Genomic DNA, 20,242 nt, shown 5'->3' with positions numbered 1-20,242 from the left:
CTCTCACTGCTGTGGCCTCTCACTGCTGTGGCCTCACCCCTTGCAGAGCACAGGCTCCGTACGCCCAGGCTCAGCGGCCATGGCCCACGGCCCCAGCCGCTCCGCGGCATGTGGGATCCTCCCGGGCCGGGGCACGAACCCGCGTCCTCCGCATCGGCAGGCGGACTCTCAACCACTGCGCCACCAGGGAAGCCCCGGGGAGAGGCTTTTAAAGGAATCATGAGAGCAGAGAATTTGGGGAGGAATAATGTGCCATGAGTCATGTGCTGTGAAACCTTTCCTCTCGCCAAGGAAATTTTCAGTAAAATGTCTATCTCTTACTAGGGTCTGGTGCGGTGTAGGGGCTTTCCAGTGGTGCGACAAAGTGCTAAGTGGTCCTTCATCGAGGATGAGACAGGACCTGTTCTCACCTGGGTTGCAAACTAGTTACTAATGTTCATGTCAACTTCAACTTCAAGCTTCTTGCCTTCTCCTAATTCCAACATTACTAAGCTTATGCTGTAGCCCATATTTATGAGAAGAGTGGCAAGTCAGTTTTTTTCCAAATGAATTTCCCCAGTATCCATATATAATCTTTTCTCTCTCCCCCTTCTTCCCTAGCCTTCTTTTCCCAATGCCTTAGGGTTTTTATCTCTAATCTTGAATGGAAGCTTCCCCATAAAATGGTACCCCCCAATATTAATTTAGGTGAAACCATGCTAGCTGCCATGCCCCAAATCTCAGTGGTTCAGTGAATCAAAGGTTTATTTCTCGCTTCTATTACATGTCCATCTTGGGTCTGTAAGGGCCTTGTCCCACAGAGTCACCCAGGAGCCCAGGCTGAAGGAAGCTCTGTTGTCTTGTAGATGGATCTGGAAAACGTGGCCTCTGAGTTTATCAACTAAAGAGGAGGAGGGTGGCATGGAAGAGGCACCAGCTCATCATTGTTTAGGCTTAGTAGTGACTGGCCACTTCTGCTCATGGCCCGTTGGCCAAAAGTAGGCACATGGGCCCAGCCTGACTGCAAGAGAGGCTGGGAAATGTAGGAGAGCCCGTGGGATATTTAGTGAGCACTTTCTCTGCTACCCCTACTAATTGGAATACTATGAGACCCAAGCTACATTATAATTCAGACAACTTATGAATATAATTTGTATATGACAGGGAATTCCTTGGTGGTCCAGTGGTTAGGACTCCGTGCTTATGGTGCAAGGGGCATGGGTTCCATCCCTAGTCGGGAAACTAAGATCCCACTAGCACAGCCAAAAAATAAGAAAATAAATAAAATAAAATAATATAAAATAATTCTCCTTTAAAAAATAATTTGTATATGACAGTTTGCTAATCTATTCTCATAGACATTTGCTGGGGTTTATTAAAAACTTTTTTTATCTGCCTTCTTTTTCTCCCCACTTTTACTAAGAAGTAATTGACACACGACACTGTGTAAGTTTAAGGTAGAAATCCTGATGGTTTGATTTACGTATATTGTGAAATGATTATCACAGCTAAGCATGGGCTTAGTTAACATCCATCATCTCATATAGATACAGTACAAAGAGAAGAAAAAAATTCTTGCGATGAATTAGGATCTACCCTCTTAACAACTTTCCTATATATCATACAGCAATGTTAATTATAGTCATCATATACATGGCATCCTTAGTACTTATTACTCTTGTAAGTTTAGACCTTTTCACCACCTTCCTTCAGTTTCCCTCCGCCCACCCTCCCCCCATCTCTGGTAACTACAAATCTGATCTTTTTTTCTGTAAGTTTGGTGTTTTTCTTTTTGTTTTAAACTAATATAAATTTGTATTTCACTTATATTTAAATAAATTTCATGTAAGTGAGATCATACAGTATTTGTCTTGTCTTTCTCTGACTTACTTCACTCAGCATCCTGTTGGTTTTAGCATTTGCTGGGTTTTCTTGCTTCTTTATCAGTTTCTTCAAACTTACTCTCTAGCTTTAGCCTACATTTATTGATATTATTATTTTTAAAATTTATATTTTATTGAAGCACGGTTGATTTACAATGTTGTGTTAATTTCTGGTGTACAGCAAAGTGATTCAGTTATATATACATACATTCTTGTTAATCTGTTCTCTATGTCTGTGAGTCTGTTTTGTAAATAAGTTCATTTGTATCATTTTTTTTTTAATCCCACATATAAGTGATGTCATATGGTATTTGTGTTTCTCTTTCTGACTTACTTCGCTTAGTATGGTAATCTCTATGTCCATCCGTTTTGCTGTAAATGGCATTATTTCATTCTTTTTTATTAGCCTACACTTTTTTAGACCTGAAATATACATACATGTTAAGGAAAAGTGATGGGGGCTATTAATGGCCTCTCCTCTCTGTCTCTCTTCAACTTGGCTATATGTTCCTTGAGGTTCTTCACAACTTCTCATGAGGAGGTACATGTGTAAATGTGGAACTTATCTGCTTCCAGGGAGGGGAACTGACTTTATATATTTCTATCCATCTGATATTTATCTTATTTAATCATTCTGTCATTCACTTATTTATGAATTCATATTTATTTGTGGACTTTTATCCGCATGAAATGAAAACAAGTCAGTGATGGTGAAAATTCTTCACTTCAGCTTTTACTGTAGGTGATCGTTTCCTCTTTCTTGGTTGTTCCTTTGGCTTGGCTATTCTGCTTTAGGAACGGTCTTACCCAGATGGTAAATTGTTAGATAGGACCAGGGCAGGTAGTGCAGGGGCTGCATGGGAGCAGAAGGGGGCCGGGCCATGTGGCCTCTGAGCCTCGCTGTGTTCCAGGTTGCAGCACTGACTGGAATCATTACTGGACTTATGAGATCCTTCTGGGAGATGCATTGCTAAAAGGGTCTCGCTGTTTATTGAGGTTGTTGTTAGTATCATCTTGGGACCCTCAGGAATTCATTTCTATCCCAGAAGATAAGAATTTCATTTAGGAAGGACCAGAGAACCTGCCATGGTCCACGGTCTGTGAGAGAAATAGGAAGGGATGTGGGGTATCCTACAGAGTGGGACAATTACATGGATCCCAGTGATTCATTTTGTTTCTTGAGGGGATTGGACAGAATTGAGCTGACCTTCACCATGATCTCCATGCAAAGATCCTTTGCCACTTTTGGAAATGTCCCTCTGCCTTTGAGAGGCAGTACACCCTCTTATGGCCCCTGCCTACATCATGTCACTAGAGAAGTCCATGGCTTGATGATATTAACCCAATGGGAAATCAGGGAGGAAAGCAAGGGGGCATTACACTAACCTTTCTCCTTCCCTTTGTTCTCTGCAAGGCCGTTTGTGTTTTGTTGAAGAAAACAGCATCTCAAAGGCCCTCCTCTGGCCTTGAAGACCATATGCACGGAAGACCAGACTAGCCTGTAGAAAAGAGCTGGTAGAAAATGGAGACTCTCACTATAACGTATCTTTTGTTCCATGGGGTTCCTGTCTGCAAATCACATGTTGGTCATTGCAGCTAGTACCAGCACCTGAAAAATAAGAAAGACTTTAAAAAAAAATAAAAAGGTAGTAGCTCTTTCTCTTCAGGTATTACGAACAGGAAAAGTTATAAAACTAATAAAATTTGAAATCTCGCCCAACTTATGCTCAATAACTAGTTTTAAAATACTTTTAGATTTAAGACCAGAGGTAATCCTACAAGCAAATACATTTTTTCCTTTCTTTTCTCTTCTCTAGGCTTTTCCTCCAAATGCCATCACTGTATTTTTTTACTGCAGCTCAGTGACGATATTCTTCACAATAATCAAATTGATCAGTTATCGCCTACACCTCATGTTTGATAAAGGAGAAGTGATTCAGCAAAGGCCCTCCAGAAAGAAGGAAAAGCCAAGTAAAGACAAAGAGGCCATCAGTGACCACATAACCAATCATAAAAATACAGGGTAACATTTCTCATTAATGCATTAGTTCATAATTTAAAGGTTTTAATTTTGATTAAAATAATTTTTCTCATGTATGAGTTGTTTGTGAAAATATGCCAGGAGAGGCAGACACAAATATGTACATTTTTCTCATATTTAAACATACACTTAGGCATAAAAATAATGCCTAAGTTGATAGGCATTTTATGATAATGCCTTACCGTTGATAATCCAGACGGTTTAACTGACTATTTAATAGGACCTTATACCATGCTCTGAAATTCATTTGCATTAGGCTTAGCGTAGCAAAATATTTCACTTCAGTATTTTTATCTCATCATCTCAATGCTTAGTGCACGCCAGAGTATTTTCAGAAAGAACATTTGTGTTTGTTAATATAAAAGTAATACATTGCATAGAACTAAAATATTACGAGTAATTCAAAAGTGAGCATTCATCACTATTCTTGGTCTTATTTCTGATAGTTCCTTAAGAGAGCATGTCTTATTTTAAAGTAATGTTTATTAGCTTTTAAAAATAAAACTTGTATACCGTGAACGCTTCCCCTTTTTTATACATATATATTTTTTTATTGAAATATAGTTGACTTATAATGTTGTGTTAGTTTCAGGTGTACAACAAAGTGATTCAGTTATGTGTGTGTGTGTGTGTGTATATATATATATATATATATATATATATATATATATATATATATATATATATATATATATATATACATACTTTTTCAGATTCTTTTCCCATATAGGTTATTACAAAATATTGAGTATAATTCCCTGTGCTATCCAGTAGGTCCCTGTTGTCTATCTCTTTTATATATAGTAGTGTGTATATGTGACTCCCAAACTCCTAATATATCCCTCCCCGTCCTTTCCCCTTTGGTAACCATAAGTTTGTTTTCTAAGTCTGTTTCTGTTTTGTATATAAGTTCATTTGTGTCATATCATAGATTCCACATATAAGTGATACCATATGGTATTTGTCTTTCTCTGTCTGACTTACTTAGTATGATAATCTCCAGGTCCATCCATGTTGCTGCAAATGGCATTCTTTCTTTCTCTTTTATGGCTGAGTAATAGTCCATTGTGTATACCATGAATTGGACAAAGTGGAATCAAGGAAAAAAAATTGTTTGAGGACTAAGGTCAAAAGAGCCATAGTTTTATTTGATAATATCACTGCCCCTGTGTTTCTCATGGTGGCTTAGCAATAATGGGCGGATTAACAACGGCAAAAAGGAAGAGGCCAGTCGAACCCTCTCCACGCCTCCCGTCCACGGCAGCTCCAGAGGACAGAGCATAAACTCTCATCATTCATCTGGGCTCCTGGTTAGTGGTCTGTTTTCTGTTTCACTCTCCTCATGCCGCTGGAGTGTTGATCATGGAAGTGTGCAATGGTGGTGACTGCAACTTATGTGCACTGGTTGTAAATACTGGCCTCTTGGTGGCGATGACCTGAGGGGAGCACATGGACCATGAGATAAACACCCAGTCACCCGTTCCAAGCACACCCACCGGCCTTCTCTGCAGTCTGCCTGCCCTGCCGAGACTGCACCACGGCCAGAAGAACCCATAAGCTCACCTTCACTGCCCTCTCCCTGGTCCTGTCTGTCATTCATCTCAATCATCGTATTTGCAATGCTTTCCCCTGGAATCCACTCCACCACTCCACGTGAAATCCTACTTAAATCACCTTTATTCTAGATTCACTTTCTTGGGCTCTATTCACTATAGTCTGAAGTAGCCCATTAGTTTTTCTCCTTACTTTCTTAATTACCAAACTCCCTTTTCTCACAGCACCGTGGGCTTCATTGGATGTCTACACTCTAGATATTTTTGTGTCCATCTTTGCTACCCGTTTTCTAAGTGGACACTCTGTTGTGTCTTTCCCATGTGCCATTGAGAGAAACAGTGGCTGCTGACTGCCTGGAAGTGGGCAGGGAGCTGAATCATGTTGATTGATTTTTTTTTTTATATTGATTGATTTTTGTTCTTTAATTTATTTAGGAGCTGCCAGAACAGGAAACAGTGGAAGATCTCAAAGGTAGAGTGCTTGTTCTCATCATTTAATATTTTATCACAGCATTATCTTCAGTGAAGCAAAAAATAATTTTCATAGAGCAGAATGCCAGTGAATTCATTCAGAATTACAACTGTACCCAAGATTGCAGTTTTGTTTTACCTTCTTTTCTTTAGCTCTTCATTTTCATTATTTCTTATCAGAATTTGTGTATCATGTCTACGTTCAGACTGTGATATTGTATTGATTATATTTCATTGTCCTTTCTGCAGTCTGTGACTCCTTTCATACAGCTCATAATAGCAGATATAAAGTAGGATAAATTCATCATCAACACAGTATACTTTTTATTATAGTACTTACACTGAAAAATGACAGAGGAAATGACATTGCATTCTGTGTATATGCATTTCTGTCAAGTTCCAAATTTTGTTCCTGAAATTTTCTTTTAACCCTCCCACCACAAATATTTGTTTCACTTTTTTACTAAGATTTCATTTTATTGTCTTTTTTTTTTTAGTTATTTCTGAGGTACATTTTAAAGTAATAACTAGAATTATGACTTATAACATTATACCAGAACATACAAGGTTTTTAGAAATTTCATGTAATGTCTGAAACATTTATATTAACATATTTCCATACAAATAATACAAAGAAAGTTTAGTATTAGTTTTTGTTTGTTTGTTTGTACTGCAGGTTATCAGTCATCAGTTTTATACACATCAGTGTATACATGTCAATCCCAATCGCCCAATTCAGCACACCACCATCCCCACCCCACTGCGGTTTTCCCCCCTTGGTGTCCATACGTTTGTTCTCTACATCTGTGTCTCAACTTCTGCCCCGCAAACCGGCTCATCTGTACCATTTTTCTAGGTTCCAAATACATGCGTTAATATACGATATTTGTTTTTCTCTTTCTGACTTACTTCACTTCACTCTGTATGACAGTCTCTAGATCTGTCCATGTCTCTATAACTGACTCAATTTCGTTCTTTTTTATGGCTGAGTAATATTTCATTGTATATATGTACCACAACTTCTTTATCCATTCGTCTGTCGATGGGCATTTAGGCTGCTTCCATGACCTGGCTATTGTAAATAGTGCTGCAATGAACACTGGGGTGCATGTGTCTTTTTGAATTACAGTTTTCTCTGGGTATATGCCCAGTAGTGGGATTGCTGGATCATATGTCAGTTCATTTAGTTGTTTCTCTGGGGTTTTACCTTGTTCCTTCATCTGGTACATAGCCCTCTGCCTTTCATCTTGTCTATCTTTCTGTGAATGTGGTTTTTGTTCCATAGGCTGCAGGACTGTAGTTTTTCTTGCTTCTGCTGTCTGCCCTCTGGTGGATGAGGCTATCTAAGAGGCTTGATGAGAGGCTGTGGTGGTGGGTAGAGCTGACTGTTGCTGTGGTGTGCAGAGCTTAGTAAAACTTTAATCCACTTGACTGTTGATGGGTGGGGCTGGGTTCCCTCCCTGTTGGTTGTTTTGCCTGAGGCAACCCAACACTGGAGCCTACCTGGGCTCTTTGGTGGGGCTAAGGACAGACTCTGGGAGGGCTCTCGCCAAGGAGTACCTCCCAGAAGTTCTGCTGCCACTGTCCTTGTCCCCACGGTGAAACAGAGCCACCCCCCGCCTCTGCAGGAGACCCACCAGCACTAGCAGGTAGGTCTGGTTCAGTCTCCCCTGGGGTCACTGCTCCTTCCCCTCTGTCCCGATGCGCACACTACCTTGTGTGTTCCCTCCAAGAGTGGAGTCTCTATTTCCCCCAGTCCTGTTGAAGTCCTGCAATCAATTCCCACTAGGCTTTGAAGTCTGATTCTCTAGGAATTCCTCCTCCTGTTGCCGGGCCCCCAGGTTGTGAAGCCTGACGTGGGGCTCAGAACCTTCACTGCAGTGGGTGGACTTCTGTGGTATAAGTGTTCTCCAGTCTGTGAGTCACCCACCCGGCGGTTATGGGATTTGATTTTACTGTGATTGCGCCCCTCCTCCCATCTCACTGTGGCTTCTCCTTTGTCTTTGGATGTGGGGGATCTTTTTTGGTGAGTTCCAGTGCCTTCCTGTCGATGATTGTTCAGCAGTTAGTTGTGATTCTGGTGTTCTCGTAAGAGGGAGTGAGAGCACGTCCTTCTACTCCACCATCTTGGTTCCTCCTCCCATTTTATTGTCTTTTGATTGTCTTCAGAAGACTTAGAAAAGAACTTTTGGAGGCCTGAATGAACCCCTTCCTTTCTCTGCATTGAAAAACTTCTGCTGAGTTCACATTATTCTTAGCATAAAATCCAAGCTGCTTTTGCTTGTCAAGCCTTATATATTTGATTCCTTCTAGTGTATTTTTCATTTCAGTTATTGTATTGTTCATCTCTGTTTGTTTGTTCTTTAATTCTTCTAGGTGTTTGTTCTTTAATTCTTCTAGGTCTTTGTTAAACATTTCTTGCATCTTCTCGATCTTTGCCTCCATTGTTTTTCCGAGGTCCTGGATCATCTTCACTATCATTATTCTGAATTCTTTTTCTGGAAGGTTGCCTATCTGCAGTTCATTTAGTTGTTTCTCTGGGGTTTTACCTTGTTCCTTCATCTGGTACATAGCCCTCTGCCTTTCATCTTGTCTATCTTTCTGTGAATGTGGTTTTTGTTCCATAGGCTGCAGGACTGTAGTTTTTCTTGCTTCTGCTGTCTGCCCTCTGGTGGATGAGGCTATCTAAGAGGCTTGATGAGAGGCTGTGGTGGTGGGTAGAGCTGACTGTTGCTGTGGTGTGCAGAGCTTAGTAAAACTTTAATCCACTTGACTGTTGATGGGTGGGGCTGGGTTCCCTCCCTGTTGGTTGTTTTGCCTGAGGCAACCCAACACTGGAGCCTACCTGGGCTCTTTGGTGGGGCTAAGGACAGACTCTGGGAGGGCTCTCGCCAAGGAGTACCTCCCAGAAGTTCTGCTGCCACTGTCCTTGTCCCCACGGTGAAACAGAGCCACCCCCCGCCTCTGCAGGAGACCCACCAGCACTAGCAGGTAGGTCTGGTTCAGTCTCCCCTGGGGTCACTGCTCCTTCCCCTCTGTCCCGATGCGCACACTACCTTGTGTGTTCCCTCCAAGAGTGGAGTCTCTATTTCCCCCAGTCCTGTTGAAGTCCTGCAATCAATTCCCACTAGGCTTTGAAGTCTGATTCTCTAGGAATTCCTCCTCCTGTTGCCGGGCCCCCAGGTTGTGAAGCCTGACGTGGGGCTCAGAACCTTCACTGCAGTGGGTGGACTTCTGTGGTATAAGTGTTCTCCAGTCTGTGAGTCACCCACCCGGCGGTTATGGGATTTGATTTTACTGTGATTGCGCCCCTCCTCCCATCTCACTGTGGCTTCTCCTTTGTCTTTGGATGTGGGGGATCTTTTTTGGTGAGTTCCAGTGCCTTCCTGTCGATGATTGTTCAGCAGTTAGTTGTGATTCTGGTGTTCTCGTAAGAGGGAGTGAGAGCACGTCCTTCTACTCCACCATCTTGGTTCCTCCTCCCATTTTATTGTCTTTTGATTGTCTTCAGAAGACTTAGAAAAGAACTTTTGGAGGCCTGAATGAACCCCTTCCTTTCTCTGCATTGAAAAACTTCTGCTGAGTTCACATTATTCTTAGCATAAAATCCAAGCTGCTTTTGCTTGTCAAGCCTTATATATCAATATTTTGGACCCTCCCTGCCTTGGTTTAGAAGGATTAAGTAACTTGCCCAATAAAACGTAGCTAGTGAATAGCAGAGCCAGGACCTTTCTGATTGCAAATATGTTGTTTAAATCATACTAGTCTGCCTCCCAAGCCCACAAAAGAGGGAAAGCTACAAGCCTGAATTATTTTTTAAATATAGAGATTTCAAGAACAATTTCACAGCAGAGGTACTATTTTTAGACTAAGCATCTAATCACATTTGTTGCTGGTATTGTTTTTAGTTTGTTATTATTCGGTCTTGCTCCATGACATTATTCATCCATTCTGGATGTGAATCAAGTTGCTGTTGTTGTTGATTTCAGGTGTCATTGTGTCAGATGACCAACCCGTAGCACCAGTGTCATCTACAGCACCCGGGATGAAAACGGAAAGCTTACCTGCTTCTAAAGGGCACGTGCCGGAAACCATGACCACGTCAGCAATACCAGTGAAACCAGTCGTGGCAGAAACTTGCATCAGTGATAAAGGGAAGGAAAAAGGGGACCAGGGGCAGCCCCCCTTCTGCCACAGATCCGAGGGTGGCTTGGTGGACAAAGAAGCTGTGAAGAAGGTGCCCTACCTGTCTTTGTCTCAATACGACTTACTGGAGACAGATGTTTCTTTCCAGCCTTGGGGGAGTGAGAATTCCATCCCGATTCCAGAACCTGGGAATTTTGCCTCCATCAGGGAACAGTTGCAAAGCAAGTCGCCTCAGGACAGCCTGAGCAGTAGCTGCCCTCAGTGTAACACCGTCATCGCCAAACCTGGGCGGGAGCAGGTTTCCCAGCAGGTGGACCCACCCTTGAACCAGGAGGTGGATGACTCAGATAATGAGGTCGCTGTCACTCTCATAGATACTTCTCAACCTGGAGACCTGCTGAGTCTGCACGAGCCCATTAAGATTGTCATCACCATGAGTAGTACCCCCAACTCCATGACAGACTTGGAAAGTTCTCTTCACCTGAAGGTGGTTGGTACTGAGGCAACCGGATTCACGTGTGACGCCGAGCCAGTTCCCCCAGGGGCCGCTGGTCCTGAGAAACAGATGAGAATTCCCATCATCACCCTTGAGCTGTCTGAGGGTGGAGGAGGTGTGGTGTGTCCCGAAGGCAATGGAAGTGACAGGACGCCGGAGAGATTGATGGTGGAGGCGTCTTCCAATCCATGTTCTGGCTACGAATCTGGGGACGGGGGCGATGCCACACAGGACCACAGTCCTTCCCCAGGAGACCCCTGTCCAACCCCATCACCCACGCCTGATGTGGTCTCCAAGTCTGAGGGGGGCATGGAAGTCCAGGCTAACCTTGACCCATCATCTTGTAGAACCAGCCAGGAAAAGAGACACTCCCAAGTCCTCAGTGTAGACAGCGGGACAGACGTCTTCTTGAGCAAAAGTTCCGCAGAAGTTATTAACGATAAAGAACAAACAATGCCAACTTCCAAATCTGACCTGGAGGCCAAGGAAGGACAGATACCAAATGAATCCAACTTCCTGGAATTTGTCTCCCTGTTAGAATCAATGAATACTTCCAAGGTGGTGGTATCCAACCAAAAGAATGAGCCGGCAGAGCAGAGCAAAGACAGCGGGCTTCCTGGAGGTGCGGGCTTCTGTGATTTGATTTTGCAAACAGCGGGATAAGTGTTGTGTAATTGTTGGGTGCTTGGTGTCGTCACTGATATTTGCTGAGTGTATCAAAACTAAGCTGTGTGATGAGCATGGATTAAACCTGGCTTATTCCACCAGCAAATTTAAGGCATAGTAATGAAGATTTGGCTTCCCTAGGCAAGAACGTTTACTTCTAAGGAAATGAGCAGTTATATTTTACCATGGTGACAAGACCCCTGAAGGTAGCTCTTCCTTAATAGAATAGATGCAGAACTCTCCTGGCGGTCCAGTGGTTGAGACTTCACCTCCCAATGCAGGGGGTGCACGTTCGATCCCTGGTTGGGGAGCTAAGACCCCACGTGACTCGTGGCCAAAAAAACCAAAACATAAAACAGAAGCAATATTGTAACAAATTCAATGAGACTTTTAAAAAAATAAATTAAAAAGTACAGGTATGAAAAAAATAGAATAGATGCATTCTGGGAAAGCTGATTGTAAAGCAAGTTTCTGTGAAAGGAATCCACTTTTCTGTTGAATTCCATTATATAATCCTCTGTGCTGAATTCTCTAATTACCCCACGTTGTAAACATAATTATAACAAACACACAGCTCTTAATTTACGCCGGCACCATCCTAAGGACTTTAGATGTTAACACGGGTGACCATCCGTGGTGGTTTGTCCAAAAAGGCCCTCATTAACATGTGTTTTGCCAACATAATTATTAATAACGCTGCCTTTCACTCTCAAAAGGGTTCCCAGTTTGAGCAATATATTATACAGTTAGCCTCACTTTCACTCATTTAGTCTTCATGTAACCTTGTGTTATGGGTCCTGTTATCATTCCTTTTTTGCAGCTGGTTTTCACTACCTTTCCCAAGTTAGCCTAGTAAGTCTACAACTCAGCTTTGATTCCAGGCAGTCTGGCTACAGAGTCAACACTCATAAATAATAAACTGTATTTCCTGTATGAATAGAAGATTCATTCTCTTAATATGTCTGGGCTCAGTTTCCTCCCTGGCAAAGGATGTTATTGGACTAGAGTTGTTATTTTGTGTGTGTGTGTGTGTGGCCACTCCATATGGGTTGTGGAATCTTAGTTCACTGACCAGGGATTGAACCTGGGGCCAAGGCAGTGAAAGCGCTCAGTCCTAACCACTGGACCGCCAGGGAAGTCCCATGGACTAGAGTTTTTACAAAGTCTTTTAACTTTATTTATTTATTTTTAATTAATTAATTTTATTTTTGGCTGCGTTGGGTCTTCGTTGCTGCATGCGGGCTTTCTCTAGTTGCGGCGAGCGGGGACTACTCTTCATTACAGCGCACAGGCTTCTCACTGCGGTGGCTTCTCTTGTTGCGGAGCACGGGCTCTAGGCGCGTGGGCTTCAGTAGTTGTGGTACTTGGGCTCACTAGTTGTGGCGCGCAGGCTTAGTTGTTCCACGGCATGTGGGATCTTCCTGGACCAGGGCTCGAACCCGTGTCCCCTGCATCGGCAGGCGGATTCTTAACCACTACGCCACCAGGGAAGTCCCAAAGTCTCTTAACTTTAAATGTCCATACTTCTTTGATTTTTGAGTACATCATTTCTGCCTAGATCTCTGAGAGCGTATCTATATGGTAGGATTGCTTACAGGAAGTTGTGGTTCACGTGGCAGTAGCATATCTTCGTGCTATGATTGTCCCTTTGCTGCCACCTGTTCTCTGCTCTTTGGGCCAGTCAGGGGGACCCTTTGGCTCTATGCAGGCAGCTCCCAGCAATTTGCTCTTTTTTCTTTTGTCTTTCTGGTGCTCTGCCAAAAGGCTTGCCCTGCTTGTGGGTCAGTCCAATCTTGCCTAAAAATTCATTAAGTCTGAATATTTAAGTTATGTAAAGTGAATGCGTTCTCCGTGTTACTATGTCTGTGTATCCAAGATTTTGCGTATGGAGTAACAAGAACAGGAAAGATTCAGCTAAACTTTATAACAGACACATGTAGTACAAGAAAGCATTGGTTACTTGGAGATACTAGACACTTTCTGATACAAGATTTGGATTCTCACCATCTAATATAAAGATTCACGCATCTTGACCAGCACTATCTAATAGAGCTTTCTGCAGTGGTGGAATTATCCCGTATCTGCCATCCAGGACAGCAGGCACTGGCCACGTGTAGCTATTAAATACTTGAAATGGGGATTGTACAGCTGAGAAATGGAATTTTTAATTTTATTGAATTTTATTTCATTTAAGTAGCCACATGTGGCTACTGGCTACTGTATTAGGTAATGCTGATCTGGGTGATGTGTTTCTTTCTGGGAAGCTGTGTGTGGGGAGGACAGAGCTCTGGGTTTGGAACTTGACAGCCCAGGGCCAAATTTTGGTTTTGCCGTCCAGCGGGGTGAGCTTGGACAACTCACCATATCCATCTGAGTCACAGTAGCTTCAGTAAAGCAGGAATAATAATATGTTACAGATTTACTGTGATGATTCAAGTAAGAAAATATGTGAAAAGTCTTGCTACTTGATCCATTTCAGCCTTCTATTCTGAGTTTCCCCTCAGGCTATATGTGAGGTTTATTTGGTCTGTCTACTTAAGTTTCTGCTCTTAAACTTTTCAGCCAGCCACGTTCAATCAGAACAGGGTTGAGTTGGAAACCTAGGGGGTGTGCAAAGAGATGTGGATGCTATGAGGTTTTCTATGGAAAGGAACAGGCTTGGTTGTCGGGAACTTGCAGGTGCAACAGGGAGGGAGGAGTTGGACTGGATCATATACCTATTCCAGGCAGGGACAGAGTTTTTTTTTTCATTTAATTTTTTAAAATTACCAAACATTTGCTCTTCTTATTGTCCTGGGAATTACTCTCCTGCTTCCTATTTTTTTTTTATTGAAATATAGTTGATTTACAATATTATATTTATTTCCGGTATCTAACAGTGATTTACAATTTTTAAAGATTGTACTTCATTTAAAGTTATTATAAAATGTTGGCTATATTCCCTGTGCTTTACAATATATCCTTGTAGCTTATTTATTTTAAACATAGTAGTTTGTACCTCTTAACCCCCTACCCTCCCCCCTTCCCTCTCCCCACTGGTAACCGCTAGTTTGTTCTCTATATCTGTGAGTCTGTTTCTGTTTTGTTATATTCACTAGTTTTATTTTTTAGATTCCACATATATGTGATAACATACAGTATTTGTCTTTCTCTGTCTGATTTATTTCGCTAAGCATAATAACTACAAGTCCATCCATTTTGTTGCAAATGGCAAAAGTTCATTCCTTTTTATGGCTGAGTAGTATTCCATTGTAAATAGCTATACCACATCTTCTTTATCCATTCACCTGTTGATGGACACTCAGGTTGCTTACATATCTTGACTATTGTGGACACTGATGCTGTGAATACCTTTTCAAATTAGTGTTTTCGTTTTCTTCAGGTATATACCCAGGAGTGGGATTGCTGGATCATATGGTGGTTCTATTTTCAGTTTTTCTGAGGAATTTCCATACTGTTCTCCATAGTGGCTGTACCAGTTTATATTCCCACCAACAATTACTAGGGTTCCCTTTTCTCCATATCCTCAACAACATGTATTATCTGTAGACTTTTTGATGATAGCCATTATGACAGGTGTGAGGTAACGTCTCATTGTGGTTTTGATTTGCATTTCTCTGATGATTAGCGGTGTTGAGCGTCTTTTCATGTGCCTGTTGGCCATCTTTATGTCTTCTTTAGAAAAATGTCTATTCATGTCTTCTGCCCATGTTTTGAGTTGGGTTGATTTGTTTTCTTGATATTGATTTGTATGAACTCTTTATATATTTTGGATATTAACTCCTTATTGGTCATATTGTTTGCAAATATTTTCTCCCAATCATTAGGTTGTCTGTTTGTTTTGACAATGGTTTCTTTTGCTGTACAAAAGCTTTTAAGTTTAATTAGTTCCATTTGTTTGTTTTTGCTTTTGTTTCCTTTGCCTTAGGAAACAGATGCAAACAATAATACTATGATTGATGTCAAAGTGTTCTGCCTATGTTTTCTTCTGGGAGTATTTTGTTTTTTGATCTTACATTTAGGTCTTTCCATTTTGAGCTTATTTTTGCATATGGTGTGAAGAAATGTTCTAATCTTTTTCTTTCACATGTGGTTGTCCAGGTATCTCTTTGGTACTCTTTTTTTTTTTTTTTAAATAAATTTATTTATTTATTTTTGGCTACATTGGGTCTTTGTTGCTGTGTGCGGGCTTTCTCTAGTTACGGTGAGCGGGGGCTACTCTTGGCTTTGGTGCGCGGGCTTCTCATTGCAGTGGCTTCTCTTGTTGCGGAGCACGGGCTCTAGGCGCATGGGCTCAGTAGTTGTGGCACGTGGGCTCAGTTGTTGCGCACGGGCTTAGTTGCTCCGCGGCATGTGGGATCTTCCTGGGCCAGGGCTCGAACCTGTGTCCCCTGTGTTGGCAGGTGGATTCTTAACCATAGAGGAAGCCCTCTATGGTGCTCTTATTTCCAACCCAGGTCATCTCCACAAAGGCCTTTAAATTATCTTTAGGTCTTGGGGAAATTCTAGAATTTGAGGTTATGGAAAACCACACCCTTTATCAACAGTCTTTAAAGCCATGTTTTTGTTTTCTTTTGATACAGCTTTATTTTACTTTGTGGAAATGAACAAAGACTGCTCAAATGAGAAGAAGTAAGGCTATCATTCAGAGCTTGCTACAGCGAGAGTCAGCCACCAGCATTTTGGCAGCGACTCCAAGGCAGGCAGAGGAGTGGGAAAGCTTTGTAGTGGAAGAAAGGAAGGCTTTGGGTGTGATTGCAGGCTGTTGGCCTGGAGAAGCTGGAGGTGGGGTAATTAGAGCACCCTATGTGATTGGTTAGGGGAGCGTATTTGGCTCCTTCTGATTGGTTGGATTTCTCTGGCTGGAAGCAGAGGCAAAAATTAGGGAAGCTCTGTTATTATTCAAGTCCTGGCCATTTGGGACTGATTGTTATAGGCGTTATTATTTGGCTTTCTGAGCTATTTGCTAGAAATAGTGGTCTGATTTCCTGCAAGTCTGACTTGTATAGTGTATTGGTTTCTTGGCTGGTTACTGTAGATTATGGGTTGGTTTTCTGGGCTGGTTGCTGTAGATTGTAGGTCAGAGTTCTGTATTTATATATATTGTCTGGCTGTTATCCTTTTGTATATTCAGTTTCTTCTAGACTTTCTAAGAAGGTAATCACGATGCACGTGAAGATGGTTACTGAAGAATTATCTGGAGTATAGACAAATCGAAAGACCCTAAATTTATAACAGTAGGGGTCTAGTTTAATACATTATACTTTTAAATGTAGTATATACTTCAATTTTTGGTTAATGTAGAAGAATATCTCATGTAATTAAATATTTATAATACTTTAAGATAAATAGAACAGCTATAAAACAACATTTGTTTTCTAACTGTCCTATTTAGTTTAGTAAATTATATTAACGTAATATTATATAACTTCCATTTTTAGATGATGTAGATGATGTAGGAGAATGTCTAATGTCATTAAATATTTACAATACTTTAAGTCAAATAGAACTGTTATAAATCAACATCTGGATTATGACTTAAGTTTTGAAAAAAAAAAATGATGCCTAGAAAAAAATACTGGTGTGATATGTATCATATTGGCTCCTGTAACAGCATGGTGGGGTTAAGAGTAATTTAAGATTTTTTTCCTTTTCTCTAGTTTTAAATTACATGGCATTCATGTGTATTATTTTTAGAAACAGAGAATTCCTATCAACGTGTATTTTTAAAGGGGGGAAGAAGAAGAAAATAACCCATAGGTTGACATACGTAATGTGCCCATTTAAGGGGAGGAGAGACTAAGGTATTAAAAGCGAAGCGAATGGATGGGTCCACATACATGTAGTGTCAGAAGGTAGAGCTGTCTAAACATGCCTCCCTGCAGTTTTTACGTGACGTGATCACTGGCTAAAGCTGTTTGTTATGATAGCACTTTCTCACAAATGTGTTTCTTGAAAACTGTGAAAACTTCTATCCTGACAAGCTGTCAAATTGAAAGGCAAACATTTTTGTACCAAAGAAATTCTAATCGTTTCACAGATGCACTGGGAATATTTATCTTCAGGACTCACTTGGAAGCCAGCAGTGTTTCTCTAAGTACTTCAAGTCCAAGGATGAAAATCTTCGTTGTATACATGATGATGTGATTTAGACCCCACTTCACCTTTTGAGACAGATCTTGGTGGGCTTTCTGAATGGCATGTCTTGAAAGAGCCTGTAGGTTCAGACCACTCAATCGTGTTCTTCTCTCAGGCAAAAATTTATGCAGGAGAAGATAGCTATTGGTATCTTTGGCCATGGGAATACAGAGGACATTGTGACCTTAAAAGTGGCCATTGGGTGTGTCTTTAGATAAGGACGGCTGACCCTCAGGGGTCATTCCACTTTGCATAATGGTGTAAACTAAGACCCTTGTTCTGGTCCATTATTTAAAGAGGATTCTAAAAATTCAAAAACCCGATATATACCTATTGATCTTGGAATTCTAATTCATCTTAAAATATTCTCAGGGTAAGGCATAGGCATAGTATCTCATTGAGTCCTCCATAGTGCCAAGGTGTGGTTCAAAGTCAGCTCTACTTAATGAGCACCTACTTTATGAAGAGGCCAATTCTACCTTCAGCTTGAAAATTTAGATTTTGAGAATGAGTGAGAAGGAAAGACTGATAAGGTTTTAAAATGCAAAATGAGACTTTACTCCAAAATCACCAGGGTATTTTTGCCATTATTTTCATCGATGCTGTTCATGTATGAGTTATGAACCTTTCAGGACTAAGTTAGCCAAAAGGGTGATTTTCAACTGGGTAAGCCAGTGGTCACTGGAGTGTTACAAGGGAGTCCTGGAATCCATATGTAAAGTGATGGTATTTGTAGATGTCTAAATAACATGTCTCTGACACATACACACTTCTGTTTTTCAAAAATATTTAGGTACTTCCATAATTAGTAAAATGAAAATTTATTTAAATAAAATGTATTTAATTTATTTTAAATGTATTTATTCTGAATTCATAGGGGCTATTTCGATTTTCTATCTATTCTTGCTTCGGTTTTGGTAACTTGTTTCCGAGTATTTTCACCTTAATTTCTTATTTAATATTATGTTAACACATAAAGCAATGTTTTTCAGATAACCGTTCCCAGGAGAAAAAGGAGGAAATCCTAGAGAGTGAGAAACCCAGCGGACCCAACGCCAAGCAAGGAAAACCGGACGTGCAAAGTCAAGAGCACACCAGCACCAGCCCCGGGCTCACTGAGCCTGCCAAGATCCCGACCCTGTAAGGATAACTTACGTCTATAGCTTCATGCTGGTGCAGCCTCATTTACTGGCTGCTGCTTTTAATGCTTTCTTAAGGGTAAGGAGGCATTCCACATGGCTTTTGAAATTTTTATGTATGTTAAGTTTCCAGGGCAATAGACAAAGGCAGATAATCTACAGGGTAACTTCCCAGCAAGATAGTTCTGTGCTGCAAGTCATCAGTGGACCTGAAACATCTGTGCAAGATGAGATGTCTGTGGATGCGATGCATGTCTTTATTGACGAACATGGTAAGTCTTTAGAGCTCTTCACTCATGATGTAGAAGGGGGAAGGCTGGCAGCTTTCTCAAGGTCCCATGTGGTCTCTTAGCCTGAGGACAGGTTTCCCCTCTATCTGAAAGTAGAGTGGTCCTACGAGATCTTTCCTAAACGGAAATGGTATAAAGCAAAGAGGCAGTTACCTAAGGATGCAAAAAAATACATCAATATAAGACACAGGTGGTCCTAATTCAAAGCTGTGGCAGCTTGATGCTGAGATACTGGGTATAGTTCCTGGGGAGGGAGCTTGGTGATGCTACTCTCATTGCTTGGGGTGTGCGCTGGCTGTATAACTCACTGCAAAACGAACGCTGAATGCTCTTTTCACTTTTAGCCTTTTAGAAGCAGAAAAAATTTTCGGATTTCTTTCAGTTAGCAAAAACATGTACTAAGGGAGGTCTTTCGTAAAAAAATGAGGTGGCGTAAAGCGAACTTACAAAAAGCGGGGGATACCTGTACTAGACTGGAAGAGGAAGGCTTAGTTCTGCTTGCTCACACGTAGTGTTCTTAGAACAGAGTGTGCGCCCTCCTGCCTCAGGGCCTTTGCACATACCGTGTCCCTGTGCCCACACTGCGCCATTTATCCTTGGGATCTCAGTTCTAAAGAAAGTTCTTCAGGAAAACCTTTCCTGGATTTCCCAGGTTTAATCAGGTTCCTCTGCTCTTTTGCTTTCCTAACACCCTATCCTTTTCCTTCTTTGAGACTGTTACAGCTTCTAATTGTTTATTGACTTATAATAATTTGATTAGTGACATTTTCTCCCTCACAGCTGTAAACTTTGGGAAGGTAATGCCCAGCACCTAAGAAATATTCATTGGATATATGTTGAAAATCTGACCCTGATATATTTTTAATACCTTGTTATAAAAAAGATTTTAAAAAGTAATAGAAAGGAAGGACGGAAGGAAGAAAGAACAAGAAAGAAAGAAAGAGAAAGAAGGAAAGGAAGGAAGAACCATTAAAAGGCAAATTCAAGGTTCCTTAGATAAGGGATATAGGTCTTAGTTTTTGTAGGTCGGGTCTTGGGTTGAGTCCCTTATAGATCAATGTAAACTTATTATTCTACTCTCACAAGGATCCTGGTTTGTATAATAAATGATATATTACCCTCTCTATATGGATCAGCGGTTTATAGTTTGAAGTGCTTCTGCATCTGCAGAAATACAAAGAGACTTTTACATCATGAAGAACGACAGTAGCCCTTCTGTCAAAGCCTCCAGAGGGGCCGTGGTTGTCACTGTGAATGTTTCTTTTGGGGTACAACCTTGAAGTTGAGGCCCAGCACTGCAGCCTACATTGCAGCTGCCCGTAACAGACAAGGTTAATTATGCTTCCCTGTCACCTGAAGAAAGTACGCCCAAAACCTCTTCTGGGGAGCGACAGTTTACATTTACAAAGTGAACTGCTTTTCACACCTCAGTACCCTGAA

At 41.3% G+C, this 20,242-nt stretch overlaps 1 protein-coding gene across 1 annotated transcript in view; it reads left to right on the top strand.

The window, feature by feature from the left end:
• The window catches only part of PCNX2 (pecanex 2), a 263,859-nt gene that overhangs the window by 14,928 nt on the left and 228,689 nt on the right, over window positions 1-20,242 (top strand). Inside the window, exons 2-7 of the mRNA XM_024738160.1 lie at window positions 3,680-3,885; window positions 5,093-5,213; window positions 5,892-5,928; window positions 9,917-11,191; window positions 18,366-18,513; window positions 18,639-18,784. Of these exons, the coding sequence (XP_024593928.1) occupies window positions 3,680-3,885; window positions 5,093-5,213; window positions 5,892-5,928; window positions 9,917-11,191; window positions 18,366-18,513; window positions 18,639-18,784 (1,933 nt within the window). The remainder of the gene's footprint in view (window positions 1-3,679; window positions 3,886-5,092; window positions 5,214-5,891; window positions 5,929-9,916; window positions 11,192-18,365; window positions 18,514-18,638; window positions 18,785-20,242) is intronic.

The sequence above is a fragment of the Neophocaena asiaeorientalis genome, unplaced genomic scaffold (genome assembly GCF_003031525.2).
Source record: "Neophocaena asiaeorientalis asiaeorientalis breed wild unplaced genomic scaffold, Neophocaena_asiaeorientalis_V1.1 scaffold436, whole genome shotgun sequence".
NCBI lineage: Eukaryota > Metazoa > Chordata > Mammalia > Artiodactyla > Phocoenidae > Neophocaena > Neophocaena asiaeorientalis.
This window is presented reverse-complemented; position numbering and strand designations above follow the sequence as displayed.